Here is a 20,416-nt window from a genome sequence, read left to right as displayed (position 1 = left end):
CAGCTACGGGCGGGGGGGTCTCCTGCCCGTTCTCCCCCCCCTCCCCAAAACTGAAGCTAACGGCGGAGGTTCGCACCCCGCAGCCCGTCCCGCCGGTTCCGGCGGCACCGGGGGGAGGCAGCAGAGACCGACCGGTCCTCCCCCGGCGACCCTGCCTCGCCCGGCCCTCCCGGCGACAACACGGATGTCACCGGGGTGGCAGTGCCTGCTGCTGCGCTCCCTGACCCCCCCCCTCCCCGCCTCCAGGCGACACCATCGCGTGTCCCATCACGCTGTGTCCGAGATCACCCACCGTAAACAGGGGATGGGACATGAACAGCAACTCCCTAATTTCGTGGAGGGGAGGCGGGGGGGGGGGGGGGGGGGGGGATAGGGAACGGAGCCAGCAATGTCTGGAAAACAGGCATCGGCATCACATTTATTTCTGCAATAATTTCCACACCGAAAAGGTGAATCGTTTTCAAGCATACTGTTCCCTCCCCATCTCAAGTGTCTACGGAGTCCCAGCTTCCTCCCGCTCTCTCCAGTTTGTCATTCACCCACTCCTGACTTCTTTTCCCCTCCAGGCACCGAGGCCCCCTACTCATCCTTCTCATGAAAACTTGTTTTCACGTCTTCCCTGCCTGTTTTTCCAAGCAGTCACCCTTCTCCCTCCGTACTCCATCTCTTGCTAGTGGTGTTTCTCTCCCTGCCCTCTCTCTGCTCTTCCCTCGGCTCAGTGATTCACAGCTGCAGACTTCAGTCAGACTTAATTTTATTCTAACTCTTGCTTTTCCAGAATCTTCCTCCTCCTCATCAGTGTTCAACCTTAAACTGCTAGTCCCACCCTCTCTCCAGATAGTCACCTTGCCCCCTAGTAGCCCGTTTGTCTCCTGCAGCCATTTCAATCAGAACAGGCTCCTGTGCCTGCCTGGGAGCAGAGGCACAGGCAAGGCAGGGCACACGATTCCTGTTTCAGTCCTTTGGTGCAGAAGAAATCGTCCTGAAAGGAAAGTCCAGCAGAAATTCTTGAAGAACCATCTGGGGTCTGGTGCAGCTGGGGTCTGTGGGAAAGCCGCATGAGCCACTCGAACACAGTCAATAAAAATGAATTTGCAGAAGCTTCAGCAGCTACCTTCCCTTATTGTCACGCTGAGCTCGTGTGAACGTCAAGTTTCACAGTAATACCTATGTACTATCATCAAACCACGGTATATCTTCAGGACAGTAAAGAAGGGGTTTTTGGTTACACCCCCTCCTCCCAAGCATAGCACTGCCCTGATTATTAAAAATAATAATAATAATAACAAAAAATAATGGTACTCATCAGGATCTGAGTCTCAAAAACAGCTACTATGCTCTGACTCAAAGTGGCCATCTAGCGTTTAATCTAAACAGGTCAAATACAGCAACATTCAAGCATCTTGCAATGGGAACTGTTAGGCAATCTCAGGAAGAGATGCTGCTTCTGAAACTCTTCTCGGACAATGGTAGATTACAGAATTAAATAAGCCTAAAAGTTCATATACACTCTCTTTTACTATACACATAGCTAACTGGCCACAGGTGTATTTAAATACTACATTATTTTTTTTAATTTAGTTTACAAATAGCGGACATGTCAAGTAAGTTACTCTGTGCCCAAAGGGAGTGTTTCATAGGTTTGTTTCCTGAGCTGTTCCAGAAGACAAAGGACCTAGACCGGCAGTTTATCCAAACCAGCATACAGCCTCTAACTCTCTCTTTTTCTGCAATCTTAGGTCAGAGTTGTGGGTGGACAGCCGGAGGTCTACGGGAGGACACCACTTGAGCGACACTGTGGTCCAAAGCCACTTTTGCTGCTACAAATGTGGCCTCCAAAACCAGACGGAGCACCTTGCCTTTTCAAAAGCAGGAGGAGTCTGTGCCTGCCAGGAGACAGAGGTCTGCTTGGGCAGGAGATGCACTGGCCCATGCGGAAAGCTAAGCCCAGTGCTGTGAGCCTTCACGGCAAGCGCGACAGAGTACCAGTGGCCACAGAAACAGTGGTGTGGTTGGTGCCAGATAACACTCTGACCTTCAAAGCAAGGCTTTTTCAGTAATCCTCCAGATGATCTCAATTTTTATACGACAGGGATGAGAAGGGAAGGGGAGGGATGAGGGGAGGGGAAGCCAGATGAGGAGGTTTAAGGAAGGAGGTGAGCATGTGGTGATCTTTCCCTGGTATATTCTCCCATTTTTGGCTAGAGAGCTACTGAGACAGAAGTTGTATCTGTATCTCACTCTTTACCTGTCCGCAATGGATCTTTTTTACATTAATGTTCTCATCACTTTTTAACTTTTTCATGGACAACAATCCCCTGTCAGACAACAACATAGTTCAGCAGGATAAAGACTTTAAGATGCTATAGCCCCAGAAGTGTTAAATTTGTCGGATAATTTAATTCTATGAAACGTGGGAGGAAGCTTGATTATGGAGTGGATTCCTTCAGCGGTAATACCAATAGGCCTCTCTCTCCGATCTGCCTCTCCATTTTCATGAAGCTTCTACAAATTTAGAAGTTTGAAATGCCCCTTCCTTGTCAAATGTGACTGGGGGGAGGACAGAGAGTCGGCATGCTCACATACTCGTGGGAGGTGTCCCTGCCCATGGCAGGGGGGGTTGGAACTAGATGACCTTTAAGGTTCCCTTCCAACCCAAACCATTCCGTGATTCTATGATTCTTTGAAACTGGCCTAAACACCATAAACACCCAATTAAACATGGCAATGACAGATGGATATTCAGTCAGTCCTTGGACTTTGCGAAAAGTTTGGCAAACAGCGACCAGTGAGGGTGAACAAATACAATAACCTATTTGTAAAGTCTAACCTCATGGACTCAGCTATCCAGGAGGGTTTTTAAACCCCTACTGACCATCTTGGTCTGCCACTCTGTACCTTACACTGCCTTCAAGAGACTTGTGGAGGTCAAGGCCAAGATCTCCCTTTCTTCAAGCACTTCTTTACCGCACTGCTTACTCTTCATTTTCATTTTTCTCATGTTCTCTGAGCCTTGGGGCCTTGTCCAGGCATCTTCTGATGATGTCCAAGGCTGAAGATTCCCCAGCCTCTCTTAAGCACCTGTTTCCATGGTGAAGCACTCTTTGGTCCAATTGAAATTGCCTTTGTGGCAGCTTGAGGCCGTTGATTCTCACTGCTTCACTGAGGACCTCTGAAATTACTCTGGCTCAATTCTTCCCTAGCCCCAAGTTAAGCCACACGTTGTCGCCTGCATTTGCTTTTGTGAACTTTGTGAGGTTTCTGTCAAGCCATTCCTTCATTCTTTTTTCATTCCTTATCTATTCTACTCTCTGCACTCTCTCTGTCTTCTGCTGCACTGCCCAATGTGCAGGGAAATTTGCTCTTTTGAGACTATTTCCTCTTCCTCCTCTGGATCTGTGTCTTTGCCACTATGGGGCAGGGAAATGAAGTCAGGAGAAAAAACCGCATCACTGAAAGTTAAACCCACGCCCACCAAGGCCAGTGCTCAGGAGGTGAGCCCACCCCACAGCCACACCATAACCTCACGGTCAGAGCTGCACCTAAGTCGGAGTAATCCTATGGACCAGCACAGACTGGGAGACAACGGGCTTAGGAGCAGCTCTGCAGAAAAGATCCTGGGGATCATGGCACCTTGGCCCATGATGCACCCTTGTAGCAGTGAAAGCTAACAGCACGCTGGGTGGCACGAATAACAGCATAGTCAACTATGGGTGGAGAGGAGCGATTATTTCCCTCTGCATTGCACTGATAAAGTTGTGTTTGGTATGCTGTGTCCATTATGGGTTCCCCAGTACGAGAGAGGTGCGAATAAACTGGAAAGAGCCCAGAGCAGGACCACTGGATAGGGGACTGGGGCGCTGATACTGAGGAATCTGGATTTGTTTAGCCTGGAAAAGAGAAGGGCAAGGGAGTGGCGGCAAGGTTTTTAGCCTGTTCTAAGTAAATGAAGTCTCCGTGGGCATGTTGCCTGTCAGTCCCTCTCCCAGTCAGATTTGACAAAGAATGGTATCTAATAGGTCCTACTGCCTAAAGGGTGGTTATAAAGAGGATGGAGTCAGACCCTTGCCAGGACAAGAGGCAATGGGCATAACTTGCAACAGAGGCAATTCAGAGTATAATCAGGATAAAAATACTTCCCGCAAGGCATGATTCAGCACTGGCTTAGGTGCCCAGGAAGGCTGGGAGCTCTCCATCCTTGAAAAAGTATAAAAATCGCCCGGGCAATGCCTTGAGCAACTTGATCCACCTTTGAAGTCCTGCTTGTGAAGCAGGGGTTTGGACCAGAGACCTCCAGAAGTCCCTTTGCATATAAACCTCTGTGCGAGTGCGTTTGCCCCTCCAGCTAAGTTTGGGCAATACCGCCCACCCGAAATGACACAGCAGGAAAACCGTAATGCAAGCAAGGGGGAAGAAAGAGGATCGCACCCATTGCGCCTGAAGCTTTTGCTAAGGAGGAGAACTTAGGGTGCGCTCATGGATGCCTGCATGAAGGGACACACCTGGCAGAAAGCCCTCCAACAGGTGAGTTACAAGGAGGCCGTGGAGGCAGAGCTGGCCAGTGACTACAAAGAGCTGGGAGCTGCAGGGACGTGTGCTGCTGTAAGGCCTGGTACAGGTCCCTCTGGGCCACCAGAGCCAGGCAGCCACTGTCTGTCCTCCAGGAGCCACCGAGAAGGCTCGGGAGAGTGCCTTGTCCCCAGCCAGCACAGCAGTGCCCCACGCCGAGGCTGACGGCGAGGCCGAGGCCCGGACCCAAAGCCAACGCGAAAGCCAGAGCCGGGCCCGGGCCCTGCCCGGCTCGCATGACCGTTGGACCCGCGCCACCCTCCCCGCGCGCCTCCTGCCCGCGAATAACCCCGACCCCGCCCCATCCCCTACCCCTCCCTGCCCGGCTCTCTCCTGTCCCGCCACAGCCAATGGGGAGGCGGGCTCCGCCTCGCCTGCCTGGCCCCGCCCTGATGTAGCCCCGCCCCCGGGAAGCGGTTCCTCCAATCATCGGGCGGCGGGGGGCAGCCCCGCGGCACCGCCCACTCGCGGGGTAACCTTTGCCTTAGTGAGAGCAGGGCCCTGCCCCGCTGCCACCGGCTGTCCAATCGGAGGCGCCGAGGGGGCGTGGCCTGCCCGGTCGCAGCCAATGGGTGCGGAGGGGGCCGCGAGGCGTGCGGGGGCCGTGGTGGCTGGTGCCGCTGCCGGGTTCGAGGAGCGACCGGCCGGCGAGGGCGGCCGGGGGAGAAGATGGCGATGGCGGGGTCCGGCTGGGGCCTGGCCCAGGTGGCCGAGGCCCTGGGCTCGTCGGAGCAGGCGCTGCGCCTCATCGTGTCCATCCTGATGGGTAAGGGAGGGCGGAAGGCGCGGCGCTGGGGGGTGACGGGTCTGGCGCCCCGGGCAGGACGCACCGCCCTCTGTGGGGCCGGGCGACCCAGCCGCTCCGCCAGCGGGCCGTGCCGGGGCCGGGCAGCGCCTTGCCGGTGGGGAGCTGCACCTGTGTCAGTCCTGCCGTGCCAGGCCACGTGTGGGCGCGGAACCGGCGGGCGAGCCCCCCGCCGATACCGGCCCCGCCCCAGAACGCCCCGGCCCGGCCCGGGCGGCGGAGGGTGGCCTGTGCCCGGGAGCTTGGGACCTGCCTCGCAGGGAGCTGTCGGGGCGGGAGACCTGGGCGACCCTCCGGCTCTCCCAGTGGAGCGGGGCGGGACAGCCGGTGGGTGTCCCCGCAGGGAGGTGGGGGCTCGGTGCCAGCCGGCTGCCTCCGGGGCGGCGGGGAGAGCCTGGGCGTGGAGACCTGCGGAGCTAGTGGCCGTGGTGAGGAACGGGTCCCGTTCAGGTCTGTTTCTTGAGAGGTGGTTTGGGCACAAGAAGTTTGGTTGGGAATGGCCCCGCTGCCTTTGCCACGGCATTCCCTAGGAGCAGGTGTCCGGAGGGGTGCACGCTTTGGAATCTCCACAACCCCTCTGAGATGTTGCCCCATCCAAGCGGCATCTGTCTCTGCCAAGGGACGTTTTTAGCGTCGGCAGCAATCACGGAGCTATGTGGGAGTGGCGTGCCATCACGGGGACTACCAGGTAGGGTGAGCGAAGCCTGTGAGCTCAGTGGCCAGAAGACCTGGGATGTTGTGGTGCGCTCCACCTGCAGCGCGAGGCATGTTGCAAAACACAGGCTTCTTATGCTTATCTCAACATGAGATAGTTAAGTCGCATGTAAAATGGTTAAGGCAGGGCTAGGGCTACGATGTGGGCTAATAATTGAGGGGGAGGTTATAGCTCCCAAAACATTAATTCAAATGTATGTACACATGCTGTCTGCATAAATGTGTGCAGATGCACAATGAAACTTTGGGCTTTGAAAGCTTTCGGTGGTGTAGTCACCTAGCAGAAAGGAATGAACCGAAAAGTATTTTTGAAAGGGTACAGCTGCTACTGTGTCATCTGTCAAAATAAAGTTCCTTTGGCTAACTAGAAGCCTAATTTTTAAAAAGGGATACAAGAAAAGTTGTGTCACTTCATAGCTGTGGTCTGGACCAGACTGGTTTCTGTCCTGTTTAATCTACGATGTATAAGGTCAAACTGAACCAAAACATTCTTCATGTCAAAGGTAAATATAGGGGATTGAACTGACTATCATTTTGAACTTAACTTAGAAGTTAGTTAAACCAAACTTCTTATGTAATGAAAAAAATAATAGGAAACATATACGGGACACGCACATAAGTCAGCGTGAATTAATCTAGCAGCTCCCCAGAGCTGAACGGGAAAAGTCCTGCTTTCCTTTCTCCCACGTCTGTCTCTGGTACTTTAATTGTGATCTGATTGAATTTACTTGCCTGGCAGAAACCTAAACCAGAAAAAGCAGATAGTTTACTACCAGGTCAGTCAACCAGCCAAGGGACTAGTCTAACAAGTGCTGATGCAGAAAAGGCGTTAGAGAGCGTGTGTGGAGGCAGACACACAGAGTGGTGTGATGCCTTTGCAGAAGGCACCTTGAACATACTCTCAGGGTTCCCTCTTACTATCCATACGCTAGAACTCGACACTGGAAGGCTGTTTCCTGCTTGATGTCCCATGGGTGAGCAAAACCACTTACTACTTTGAAAGGAACCGCAGATAATTATCATCTTAATGGTAAGAAGAAGTGCCCACTGCAGTCAGGAGATTCATTAAGTCCGAGATTCATGCGTGTTGTTACAAATGTCCCACGAACAGTGTTGACACAAAGCAACTGAGACGGCACAGTGTCCCTTCCTGATGTAGGCCTCTGTCTACTTTGCATAAAGTCTTAATGGATCTTTACCATTTCTATTAAAAGTCTGGGAGGCCACTCACATCTTTCCCCTGCATACCTGAAATGTATACCAAACCGGGAGGCTAGAGCTGCACCTTTCCTTGTCCTTTCTCCCTTGCTCCGTATCTCTTAATTACATGCAATTGAAGGCATAACTTCAGACGGAAGGCTTAAAGGCATGCAAAACAACCTCGCCTCTAGTTTGGTACTCTTGCACATCATGTAGATTGAACCACTTGGGCAGAGAGGATTGACTCCAGCTTTCCTGCTTAATAGACGGGTAGTAAAGCATTATACCATTGCATTAAAAGGAAGCGACAAGCACCACTCTGAGCAACATGAGAGTAGAGTGAGAAGAGTTCCTTAACCTGGCACTAATGTGAAAAGAAATTTTCATTTAATTGCAGCTTAGCTTGTAGTCCTTTTAATGTGACTAAAAGCCTTGAGCTTGTTAGTAATGCAACTAGTGCTGATGACCACTTGATAGGATGGCATGGGGTATAAATGAAAGGCATTTCCAGAAGCTGGAATGGCATTAGGACAGGTAAGGTATGGCTTTTCCTTCACTTCCTCAGTTTCAGGTGTTTGCATAGATTCAGGAAGAAAATTATTTTTGTTGGCTGCAGCTAATACTGCTGAATTGTTTCAGAACACGACGCCGAGGATGAAGCGCAGTCTTCTGTTCCAAAGATGGATTAAAAAGCTGTTGCTTATTTCTCCCTCTGTGATGCAGTTCACCATCTACACTGTGCAGTTCTGCTGCGACAGCTGTTTCTAGGGTCTCAGTGTTCAGGAGATCACCAGAAACTAGTAAAAATAACCTTTTGAAAAAGGAAGAATCGCAAAGGGCTTTTTAACTTCTTACATTAATTTCTGGAGAAAGATGAATTATTGTTGAAAAAATAGCCTGAATGGACTCTCTTGATTTTGAATAAGAGTGTTCACTTGGTCATGATCTGAAATAACCAAGCCAGGTCACTTTAAACTGTTAAAATGAAAAAAAATGACTCCTGAAAAAATTGACTACTGAAAAAAAAAAAAAAAACCAAACTAAGTACAGGGGAGAACGAGAGAAAGAGGAAGGAAGAGCAACCAAGAACAGAAATTGGAGTAGTCCTAAAGAGCACCACATTTTCTCAGTGAAGGAGTGAAGAATTTAACAGCATGCTGCTGAGTACATGATGGGGTTTTTAGTCACAGTTTTGTATTTAAATCAGAGACACCTTTTATACATCCTGCAATTTTGAAGCAGAGCATACAAATAGAGTCCATTATTCAGATTGCACAAGATTAAAAACTAACTTCAGACTTCCTGTATGTGAAGATTTACATAAACAACTTTTGAAGAAATTAGGCTGCAATTTGGCGGTATTATCAACAGCAGTAATACTTAAAGCATAGTTCTGGACCCTGTCATTTAAAAAAAATTTGGTATGTCTAGTACGCTAATGCCTGTCAATCATATGAAAATGTCTTTTGAGACATTTGCATTCTCTCTCTTGCAAAGATTCTACTTTCCATTCTTCAGGAGGTCCAGGGCCGCATGTTCCCCCAGGAGAAACTCTGTCTTTAGGTCAGCTTGGAAGACACCAATGCTTTCAGCTCCGTACCAACAGAGTTACTTGCCATTTGGCAGAGTAAGCAGCCTGAACCTATGCTTCCTCGCCTCTCGGAGGAGAACGGGAGGGAGCCCCTCCAGCGGTGCGAAGGAGAGAAAAGTGCTCCTTCTCCTGTCCTCCCGTGAGAGGAGACAGATTTCTCTCCTGCTGTCACTGCTCAAACCGTATGTGAGGATACAGAAGGCCTCATGACACTGCATTTAAAACTTTATCTTGATCTTACTTCTTGTGTGGCTGTATGATCCCAAAGAATTAAAGGCGTTTATCTGGCCATACTGTTACACAGTGGCTTGCAAGCTGCCTGACATGTTCTGCTGCATAACATGGAGGGGGGCCAACATGCTGTTTAGAGCCCTGAGCCAGAAGTGGCCCTGCTGATCTGCCCAGAACTGCCAGGAAAAGCACTGTGGAAGTGTTCCCTCATCTACAGACAGAGCAGTGACCTGCAGAAATCAACACATTCCTACTGAATAGGTGCCAGAAACCATCTGCTTTGCTTGCAAGTGGTCTTATCTCCTCCTCTCCTACCTCTCAACAATTTGTTTTACGTCCTCGGCTTATTCCCGTTCTCTGCGTCTTGTAGAATTTTAGGCTCAGTGAAATTCTGCCTGTGGTCACCCATAGCTGATGAGTTATCCCAAATCAAGTGCCCAGCTGGTCGGCCAAGCAAGAACCTTGCTGAAGGGGAGGCAAACAACTGGTTCAAATGGGTAAGAGATGGGAGAAGTTGTAAGAGGCAGCACCATCCTATCACAAGGTGCTAAAACCAGCCCTGTCACAGAGCACTTTTTTCACAGAGCTGCCTTTTTTAAACTCCCAACTTCAAATACATCTCGTTCCTTAAATAATAATAAATAAAAGAGAGAGTTGCGTGATGCTACACACTGACTGTGCCTACATTAGCAAATAAAATGTCACAGTAGGAGCAGACCTGTAGAGCTGACTAGTTTGTGTGCGGTACCTGATGTCCTAGCTGTGTGGGTTTGGGGCATTTGCTTTGCATTGGCTTCAGTCCAGTCATAAAGACTGAGCACCCATTGGAGTGCATTTTCAGTTCAGTTTCGTCGGAAGAGAGTCCTCTTCACATGCTTTGAGACAGTTCTGCTATGTAAGCTAAAGCGCCGTAAGTGGACTTCAAAAGTACACTCCTGGGCTGAATTAAAATACTCATATATATGCACCCAGTGTTCAACAAGGTGTGGGACTTTTGCAGTATTATAGACAGAAAAAGAGAATATCTTTGAAGTCAGAATATTAGGTAAGGCTTTTATTTTAACATGTCTTTTTCCTGTTGTCCCCTTCGTTTCAGTTTTAGCATTCTAATGAGAAAAAACAGAGACAATCGATCTGCTGGATGTTAACAAAGGTGGAGTTAGCTCATCAGCAAAAGGGAGAAGGGGAAAAATAGTCTGATCTGCTGTCTTGAAGATGAAACGAAGGGGAAATAAAGGGAGCAGAGATGAAAAGAATGTTTCTGGTGTTCTTATTTGCAGCTTTATCGCTGGAAAAAGACAGGTATCTTAATCACCCATTCCAGAAGGCAGCAAACTTGACAGCACTATTTTTGCTTGGAATTTGCTTTTCCTTCTGCCTAATCCAGCTTCTTGATCATTTACTTCTTTTGCTCAATTAGATTCTTCTATCGGTGGACAACCTGGGCGCCGTGCAGTTACCCTCCCAAATGGCTGTGGCGAAGAAGCTGGCTTTGTCCTTTCCTTCCAGCGCTGGGGTTCTCTTAACCAGAGATCGTCCTCATATTCCTCTGAAGGGGGGGGGGGGGGAAGGAGGAATTTATCAGCAGCAGCATGTCTTGGCTAATTTGTCCCTTTTATATCAATTGCTAATTCCCTCCTATAGAAGGTCTATCTAGAGGCAAAAAATCAACTCTGCGTGCAAACTGCCTTTTGACTCCATGGTGCATGGAGAAGGAGAATTGGAGGTCAAGAATTGTAGGATCAGGAGGTCACCTTCTGTTTTCTCCCAGAGTTATTACAGCTGGTTTCCCGCCGGGGTCCGCTCTGCCCGAGGGAGCTGTGAAAGCGGAGTTTGTCAGACCGGGGAGCTCCCGTCCCTCGGCAGCAAGGAGCCGGGAACTCCAGCCCTGCCATTTCCCAATGGCGAAAGCAAAGCAGGGCTGACATATCCGAACGTGACGGCCAGGTGTGCTTCCAAAACTGCTCCCCGGCTTTTTGTTGCGCTGATTCAGGCTCCTTCAAGAACACCCGGGTGAGGTGGGAGTACCGCCGTTGTCATCTGTAGGAATAGCTCGTTATTGAATAGGTATTTTATGGGTGTTGAAGAATGCACAGGCCTCAGCAGAATGGCCGCTGGCATTCCGTGTCCACTGCCGTTTGGGGGTTAAAGTTTCTGTCTGTGGCGTGGAACTGGCCCAGCTGTAAAACTGAGGAAACTACCTTGCGGCAAAACTGGAACTAAATTGCAGTCCAGAGTACCGGAGCTGCTCTGGATATCAGAAGAATTTAGGCTGACGTTGCGACTTTCGAACTGGAACAGCACCCACGTAGTACAAGACCGGGATTTAAATGTGTGGCTTTCTAAAAACATACATACTAGTAGCTCTGTATTTGCAAGGGCTCATAATTATTTCTCCTTCAGAGCAGCGTTGCCCAAGCCACGATACGGTCTCCTGTGTAGAGCTAAAAAGGAGTACGTGTGACAAGTGAGACAGGTCTTTAAAGAGTAGGAACACTAGTTGGGGATGGGAGAAAATAGATAAAATTTCTGGCTTTTAGAAACTTGAGATACATCATAGTATTCAGGCATAATTTAATTCTGTCTACAGCAATGGCTGGAGTCAAAAAGCAGATATTTTCTTCCCGATGAAAAGGGAATGTTTTGCAAGATTGTTCTGATTTTTGAGAGGATGGGAAATCCTTGAAAATGTGGTTTTAAAACCATAGGTGTCAATGAACAGCAATAAATTATGCTTTGCCTATATTTCTGATCTGATCTTTCTACCCCTTGCTCTAAAGGGGGAAACATTTTTCCACAGTGAACCTCAGCATTTTAACTTTTGATCTAAACCTATGGTAACGCTTTATATTTTTCTACCGCTTTCCATTTCACAAAGCTGTTGTCAGTTGTTAATATGTTTATTAAAATTCCGCAGGAAAATGGATAAGTGAAAAAGGAATCCGAGAATCTGTATGTTTCTCAGTATAAGGCTGGTAGGCAATACCGCCTCTTCTTTTTTTTTAAATCATGTGAATTGCTCTGATTCTTTGAGTTACTTCTGTATCCCCAGAGGGCCTGTGTGACGAACTCTCTTTGCCAATTCCCTTTTCCCCCCCTCAGCTGGCGTTCAGGGAGGCAATGGGGCAAATGGGACAGAAAGTGCATGCCAGCTAATGAAAAGGCGGCTCTATTAAAAATAAATAAAAGCATGGGGGAGCAGGAAGGGAAAGGGGTGGTTTGGGTAAGGCGTTTTGCAGGGGAATTTGGAGCCGCTGCTGTGGCAGGGAAGAGTGAGGTTGCCAGGCTCCGCGGGCGAAGGGCCGTGGTATGTGGGGCTGGCCGGCTGCTCAGCCCGAGAAGGCAGCCTGTGGCGTGGAAACCGGCTAAAAAAGATACAAAAGGAGGAAGGAACAGGAACAAGGAGGCAGGGAAGACCGAGAGAGGGGTGGCCAGAGGCTGAGGAAGGTTTGTAGAAGCAGCAGGTTCACACCTGGGCTCAGTAGAGCATGTCGCTGGGGATCTGGAAAGGAGCCCCAAAGTCCCGAACTCTGGGACTGCCTCCCAAGGGATCTGGGGGGGACGGAAAGGACCTTAAAATGGCTCCAGTCACACCTCACTCTATTAGCACTGACAGACTGCACGATGTGTATTTTACATAACACGATAGAGTTCCTCATTTCCTCGCACAGTAGTGACTAGATTTGGCCTTGCTTATTGGAAACCTTCCATCCATCAAACACTTCTCGGCAAAATGCGCATTTCATCACCTTTTATTACTGCTCCATATAAAACATGACTACCTACTGCTGCTGTTGCTCCATTAGTGCAAGTAGCAGAAATCCATCCACTGCTACAGATTTCAGCTAAACTAATAAGCAGTATGGATTCCAGTATTGTGGTATGTGATTAATTTCCTTTCTTTTGTTGTTTTGTTTTTAATCAGGATAAAAAAAAAACACAAGCTTGCAAAGTAAAGCAATCAAGTTACGAAATTCCAGAATTAAAGTTGCTCCTACTATGCCAGTTCAGCTCATGGTGCACATGCCTTTAGAAACACTAATTGCATGAAAAGACTTCACATACTCATGAGATGGACAATGCTTCCTGTGTCAATATGTATTAAAACATAATATATTTATTGCCTAATATGTGGCAATGTTTATTATGTGCTATGTGAACCTCACCTAGACTGCAGAATTTAATTTACTCGTGGGTTTCTGTATGGCACTTCTCACCGTACTACCAGAGTGCTTCACAAATGTTTGCTTCTCACTAGAGCCACAGATGAATAATCTGGCAGCATTCCTAAATTAGACTGAGAGCTAACATGCAGAAAATGCAAGGAAAAAACTCTTTCCACTTATCTTAGCTGCTCCATATGAAATGCTTCTGACTGATTTTTTCAGAAGTAGTACATGCGTAGTCCCAGAGGACTTGAGCTACAGCTTTGTGTGCCCAGTAGTTCACAAATCAGATGCAAATCTGAAGTTGGAGAGTTAGAAAAGAAAGAGTATGCTACTGGTGATTGCTTGAGGAACTCTCAGGTTAAAGCTGGTCAGCATCATGTAAGAACTCATTGAGGTGGGAGCGGGGATTGAATTTTTTAGGACAACGTCATAGTGTTAACCAAAAAATTCCCCCCTCTTTTTTCTTTTTTTAAATCTAGCCTCTTGTCACGTTCACTGTATTTGTCACAGAATTTGGAAGTGGAGACTAAAGTCTGTTTCATGTATTTCGGCATTATCCATTTCATGTATTGACAAACTGTAGTCCTGGAATTTCTTGCGCTTCAATGTCAACTTTGATATAATTATGTTCTTGCTAAAGTATTTTCTTCTGTGTAATATACAGAGTAATTCATCTGGCATCTATCTCCTGAGATGGAAGCACAATATCGGGAATGTATACCATTGATGTATACTGCGTTCGTGATGTTAGAATCATAGAATTGTCTAGGTTGAAAGGGACCTTTCAGATCTTCAAGTCCAACCATCAACCGAACTCTGACAAAAACCACCACTAAACCATGTCACTAAGCTCCATGTCGACCTGTCTTTTAAATATCGCCGGGGATGATGATTCCACCACTTCCCTAAGCAGCCTGTTCCAATGCTTGATAACCCCTTCGGTGTAGAAATTTTTCCTAATATCCAATTTAAACCTCCCCTGGCACAGTTTGAAGCCATTTCCTCTTGTCCATGATGTATCTATGTAAAGTGCACGTTCCTAATAACATGTTCAAGAAAGCTATGATATGGACCATTACAAATGCTTGTCTACACTAATTTACAACTCTCATCTTTTTTTTTTTCCCTTCTCTACTCAGGATATCCTTTTGCCTTGTTCCAGCGCTATTTCCTCTTCCAGAGGGAGACCTACCTCATTCATCTATACAATGTGTTCACAGGAATCTCAATTGCTTACTTCAATTTTGGTAAGATGAGTTTGGGAAGAGAGAGCCGCCTGGCCTCGGGCGTGCTGCGGTTTGGGAGGACCTATAATGGGAAAATGTCATTTCTACTTCATATCTCTCTCTCTTTCCCCCCTCCGCAGGGACGCAGTTCTTTCATTCCCTGCTATGTGTCCTAATCCAGTTCCTCATACTGAGACTAATGGGTCGCACAATCACTGCCGTCTTCACCACGTTCTTCTTTCAGATGGTAAAACTCTCTTTCTTACTGCGTCGGTTTGTAGAAAGGAACCCTCTGTTCAGTTTTGTGTTTCCCAGTAGCAACTGTGGGTGGAAAAGTGGAGACAGATCAAAACCAGCTGGACGAATTAGTTTGAATAACCCAAACAATGGTTTCTTTCAGACATACCTTATGGCTGGATATTACTTCACAGCCACAGAGCATTATGACATCAAGTGGACAATGCCACACTGTGTCTTGACACTCAAGTTGATTGGTAAGTGCCACCTCCTTCCTATCTCTTCCACTCTGCAAGCCATGCCTCAGGGAAGAACCAGCCCATCATAGGGCTTCAAATAATTGTTTCTCACCCCTAGGTCTGGCCATCGATTACTATGATGGGGGAAAAGATCCGGTGAGTAAGACACCATTTCTCCTTCATTCCCCCTCCCCTCTTCCATGTCATTCCAGTGATCTAGAGATCAGAAACTCAAGTTCAAAGGATGCGAGTTAGCAAGCTGTATTCATTGTTTGGTAAAAGCCATAGCTGAGAGGGGAGCATCTGTGAGTGTCTGAAGGCACAGAATAATGGAGTGGAAAGAAATAATTTGGAACAGAAACAGGAGTGATTAGAGATGGACAACAGTTGTTTCAGTCATGTCAGAATGTTATTCTGCCCCCTTCCAAATTCCCCACCATCTCCTTCCCCCAGATCTGTTGCTTTAGATTCCCGATCCCTAATGCTCTGTGTCTTGTGGGTAGTGTACCTTTAACTTGCAGACCATCAGCACTGGATCTCAGTTCCCATCTTCCTTTCCTTTGTTTAGTCTTGCCATATCCTTGTGAATGGTTGCCCTTTACCATTTGTTAGGGCCCTGCTTTTAGAGCAGTTGAAACAGCGAGGGAAGTCACACATCATAGTGTGTGGGAAAGGACAGAACGCTTGCTACAGTCTCTTAATCCGACTTCCAGTATCTGCATTCCCCACCTCCTGTTTGGGGCCTGACCCAATCTGGAGCATCCATGGAGTCACAGCTGACTGCAAGAAAACAAGGTTGAGCTGGAATTTCCTAACCTGAAGTTTCAAGTATTTAAAGACAATGAATTCTTGCATCCAGAAGTAGGAATTGTAGGACGATAAGGTCTCGGGAGAGTACATGTGATTGCAGTCAGGGACTGGTAGAGGTCAGATACAGTGCTTTTACTATGCTCTTGGGGATGCACATCAACAGATCCCTTCCATGTTTTGAGATTTTTTCAGAATAGAGATCTGTGCAACTGATCTCAACCATTGGATCTTGTTGCTATTTAGAAGGGGTGGGGATAGAGAGGGCTGAGGAGAGGAATGGACGTGAAGTACAAATTGGAAAGTTCCATGTACGTGGAGAGCAAGAACTGAGACCATTAAGGAGGTAGGCTGAGAACATAACATCCAGAAGTAGTATGAGATCCCCTAGGATGAAGTTAATGCCACTCCCTTTGGTGCAGGAGTTCCTGACCCCTGAGCAGCGGCGATTTGCTGTCCGGGGAGTTCCTACCTTGATGGAGGTCTCAGGATTCTCCTACTTCTATGGTGCCTTCATGGTGGGGCCTCAGTTCTCCATGACAGACTATCAGAAACTGGCAAGGGGAGAGATGACTGACGTTCCAGGCCAGAGACCCAATAGGTAATAAAAAGCCACTTAGCTCCTTGCCTTCCTAAGATCCTGAAACGCTGAATCCTCCACATGTTCCCTGCAGCAGAGTGCCTTCTTACCTGGACGCTAAAGTACTGTGACCAAAAGTCATTTATAAGACAAGGCAGTCTTTCAAAATCTGCTCATAACTCTCTGCTTAACGTCCTAGCATTGTTCCAGGGCATGAACGTCAACTACCATTTGGCATCTTTAGTACAGACTTGGTCCCAACCTGGTAATGCTGGCATCCCACCTTCCAAACAGAGGCATCTGCTGCAGTGGAACATGGTCAATCCCTGTCGCTATCTCCCCTACCTCCTCTTCTCCACTTCTGTTTTTAAAATTATGAGTTTGATGGTCTCTTTCCAAGGCTTTTCTTTGACCTTTGTATTTTTCTTTCTCAGTTTTGTGCCTGCTCTCAAGCGCCTGAGTTTGGGTCTCCTGTTTCTAGTAACCTATACCTTGTCAAGCCTGTACATCTCTGATGAATACCTCCTCTCAGATGATTATATGGTATGTATTCATGTCACAGTTCTCAGGTGTGGAAGAATTCCACTTCTCTGGAGGGCGCTGGATCTACAAGAGGGGATTATTTTATATTTTTTTTAGTTTTGTCTCAATTTAAAATAAGTCAGCAACTAGTAATAAGCCTTTTCACAACTGATTTGGCTTTACTGCCTGTCCTGTGGATTCCATTTGATGCAGAACAGGAAAGTGTTAAGATGAATTGATCCAAATGAAAACTTTTACAAATAGAGAATTAATCTTAGAAGCTACTGGGTTTTTTTGAAACCTAACAGATGTGTATTTGTGACTTTTTAATGACCTTGTATTGAACCAGTACATGCAAAGAACTAGAGTAACTCGCAAGGTTTACCAAAATCTTTGAGGTTCTTAGAAAACTCTTGACAAGTAATTCCTACCTGCAGATTATCAGCGTTTCTGTGTCAGTATGAATAAATGAGGGTGTAACTTCCGCAAGGATTATGCTAATCCCAGGGTCTTCCCAAAGTAGCTATTAAAGTACAGCCAAATATTACCAAAGGAAGGAGGATGATGTGTGACTTTGTATAAGCCGATAGCCTGGCAGTCCAGTCCCTGTAGGAGTCTCCACACATACATCAGATTAAAACAGAAGACAGTGATGAGATCTCATCTACCTTGTCTCATTATTGCCACTCAACTCTGTTTTTCATTTTTATTGTATTTCACTCTTATCTCTGCAGGAGAAGCCTTTCTGGTTCCGTTGTGGTTACATGTTGATCTGGGGAAAAATTATACTCTACAAATACGTAACCTGCTGGCTTGTTACGGTGAGTCTAGATGTCATTCTAGAAACCAAAGACAAATGAACGAAGGTAGAACCTTTGCAGCTACTTAACATGCTCTTGGACGTAGCGCTAAATGGAAGTAATCCAAATTTCTGGAGATCAGTGCAGGTCAATTGAGTTTGCTTTAAGTTAGCAAAGGCTAGCCAATTAAAAAGCAGACAGTTTTTAATCCATTTTTTCCACCTGCAGTGGTGCTTTCCACTCAATGCAGTCAGACCTTCCCCATCTCCCCATTTTCCAAAAAAAGAAAAAGGGGCAATGTTTTCCTCTCATCTTTCTCGTGAATCTTCTTCCATAGGAAGGTGTCTGCATCCTTGTTGGTCTGGGGTACAATGGGAAGGACGAGAGTGGAAAGCCTTTGTGGGATGCCTGTGCCAACATGAAGGTCTGGCTGTATGAGACAACACCTTTGTTCCAAGGGACCATTGCTTCTTTCAACATCAACACCAATGCCTGGGTGGCCCGGTGAGCAGGACAAAATCCTCCTCCTGACGTAGCGTGTCAGTAACGTCTGTGTCAACAGAACCAAGATCTTAGGCTGAGAGGGAGCACTGGAGGAACAATCTGCCAGTTCTCAGTTCTTACACTCTTTCTTTCTTCCATGTTTTGTTGCCGTCCCATTTGAAACAGGCTGCTGGGTTAGACAGATGTTTTAATTCAATCTAAAAGGGCCATTCATTAATACAGGCAAGCAGTTGATGGCAGCAGGAAGGCAGAAGCTAGAACGGGACTAGAGTGAGCCCTTTGGCCTGCCTGGTCCAACAGCCGCAGAACTGCTCCATCAGCTGGTCCCCACATCACGCCTCCCGATGCTCCCTGTGCAGTGACTCAGACAGGTTTTGGTTCAGCGCTTGCTGGGACACACAACTGAGCTCTAAAGTCCCTTCGTTTCTCATTGTTGGATGAGACACTTCTCCCAGTTAGCTGGGACTTAAGACAAGGGCTGAGGTACCTGGTATGGGGAGATGTTTGTCACCACAGGGGTACGCAAAGGCTTATGGTCCCTGGGCCCTGCACCTCTTGATGTGGAGAGATGGGAGGACAGACAAATAAACTAGAAGCACTTAGTTTGTTTCTTTTCTGCTCTAGCTACATCTTCAAGCGTCTGAAGTTCCTGGGTAACAAACTGCTGTCACAGGCACTGTCCCTGTTCTTCCTGGCCATTTGGCACGGGCTGCACTCTGGCTACCTGGTGTGCTTTCAGATGGAGTTGCTTATAGTCATCGTTGAAAGACAGGTGCGCTTTGTCTGACTTACCAGGATGGGGTGGCCGGCGTTAGCCTTTCCCCAGGAGTCTGGAAACGGCCACGCTGCAAGCTTTACTTGGATTAAATATGAAAAATAAATAGCTGCTCGCTTTGGAATTGGTGTTCAAACATGACACCGTTGTGTTGTCAGGAGTTCAGTAGGTTGCTGGCTTCTGCATGGGCGAGCCTTAAATGTATTGCAGAAGCTGACAGGAGTGGAGAACTTGGCATACGAGTAGAGGGCAACATGAAACGCTTGGCAGCTGGAGAAGCTGGAGGACAAGCACATGAGCTGAATGCCTCTGCTAAGTCTCCCAGTACTGACAGAACAATATTCCATATTTAAACTTTTTTTTCTTAATTAAAACATTGAGCAGGATGGGGTACTTAACTACTTTTTTAGACTAACTGCTTACTAAAATTCATTTTACGCAGCTGGATAGATACTTTGGCCCCAGAGTTTGCACATATAGCCAGAGGACAACCAACTGAGGAGGATTCTGTTTTTTCATTAAATTAGGTCATAAACCTTGTTCGGGACAGTCCTCCCCTGAGCACTTTGGCCTCCATCACTGTCTTGAAGCCCATCTTCTACGTGCTGCAGCAGGCTAACCACTGGCTGTTCATGGGTTACTCTCTGGTGCCGTTTTGCCTTTTCACCTGGGACAAATGGATGAAGGTATTTAGTAGCTACAACCAGACAACCCACGCAACCAGCCCTTTTCCCCTCCGTCTTCTCTCAAACGTTCTTGGCTCAAAGCTGCTTGTTGATCCCTAACCCCACCTCTCTCTTTACAGGTGTACAGGTCTATTTATTTCTTCGGCCATGTGTTGTTCTTCACCTTATTATTAGTGTTGCCTTACATTCGCAGATTAATTGTGCCACGAAAAGAAAAGCTAAAAAAAGCAGAATAATAGCCAAAAGGTAAGGCTGTACTATGTGGAGAGAATCCCGCACTTGGAGCGGGAGGTGAAGTGGGACAGCAAGGTTACATCCCAAGGTGAAAGGCAAACATGAAAACATCCAAAACAAACCCAGCACTTTTCTCTTTTTCAGATTGTACCACCTGTGCATTTTTAGGAGTCAATTTAGCACTCCGGAAGCAAAGCATCACCTGCCAAGTCTGCTGTGTTGAAGTATTACTTTTTTCAACGCGAGGAGGGGGATAGAGAAAGCCCAGGGCCAGAGACCCAAAAGGAGGGGAACGGAGTAAGCCTCCTTCCAGATCCTCCACCTTCTGTATGTTGCCTTATCTCTCTGCCGCCCTCCGGTGGACACTCGTGTCTCTCTGCTGATATCAGACGATTGTAAAACTCGATTGGAGCCACCTTCTGACTTTTCTACGTTTGTCATCCGAGATAAAAATTGCTCCTGGTCTTTTTCATATTGGCTTCAGCTCCTTTCCTCTTGGGTGCCTCGGTGTGGGCGTGCGAACTGTT

General features: G+C 47.4%; 1 protein-coding gene across 1 annotated transcript; it reads left to right on the top strand.

Annotated features, from left to right (window-relative positions):
• The first annotated feature begins 5,148 nt into the window (after positions 1-5,148).
• Positions 5,149-20,361, top strand: LPCAT3 (lysophosphatidylcholine acyltransferase 3). The gene is made up of 13 exons (XM_054188260.1): positions 5,149-5,335; positions 14,419-14,526; positions 14,646-14,752; positions 14,906-14,999; positions 15,100-15,137; positions 16,211-16,389; positions 16,803-16,911; positions 17,625-17,711; positions 18,028-18,194; positions 18,819-18,966; positions 19,497-19,655; positions 19,775-19,901; positions 20,034-20,361. The coding sequence occupies exons 1-12, from the start codon at positions 5,239-5,241 to the stop codon at positions 19,889-19,891; spliced, it is 1,410 nt and encodes a 469-aa protein (XP_054044235.1). The 5' UTR covers positions 5,149-5,238; the 3' UTR covers positions 19,892-19,901; positions 20,034-20,361.
• Positions 20,362-20,416: the final 55 nt, after the last annotated feature.

This window comes from Rissa tridactyla, chromosome 1 (genome assembly GCF_028500815.1).
Source record: "Rissa tridactyla isolate bRisTri1 chromosome 1, bRisTri1.patW.cur.20221130, whole genome shotgun sequence".
In the NCBI taxonomy this organism is placed as follows: domain Eukaryota; kingdom Metazoa; phylum Chordata; class Aves; order Charadriiformes; family Laridae; genus Rissa; species Rissa tridactyla.
Note: the sequence above shows the minus strand (reverse complement) of the source record. Positions and strands in the feature narration are given on the sequence as shown.

What these genes read in the sequence shown, in the direction of transcription:
- LPCAT3 (XM_054188260.1), top strand. Translation starts at nt 5,239, where the DNA reads ATGGCGATGGCGGGGTCCGGCTGGGGCCTGGCCCAGGTGGCCGAGGCC. An exon ending in TCCTCTCAGATGATTATATG is followed by an intron (nt 16,912 to 17,624) that starts GTATGTATTCAT and finishes TTATCTCTGCAG; the next exon opens with GAGAAGCCTTTCTGGTTCCG. An exon ending in ACCAATGCCTGGGTGGCCCG is followed by an intron (nt 18,195 to 18,818) that starts GTGAGCAGGACA and finishes TTTCTGCTCTAG; the next exon opens with CTACATCTTCAAGCGTCTGA.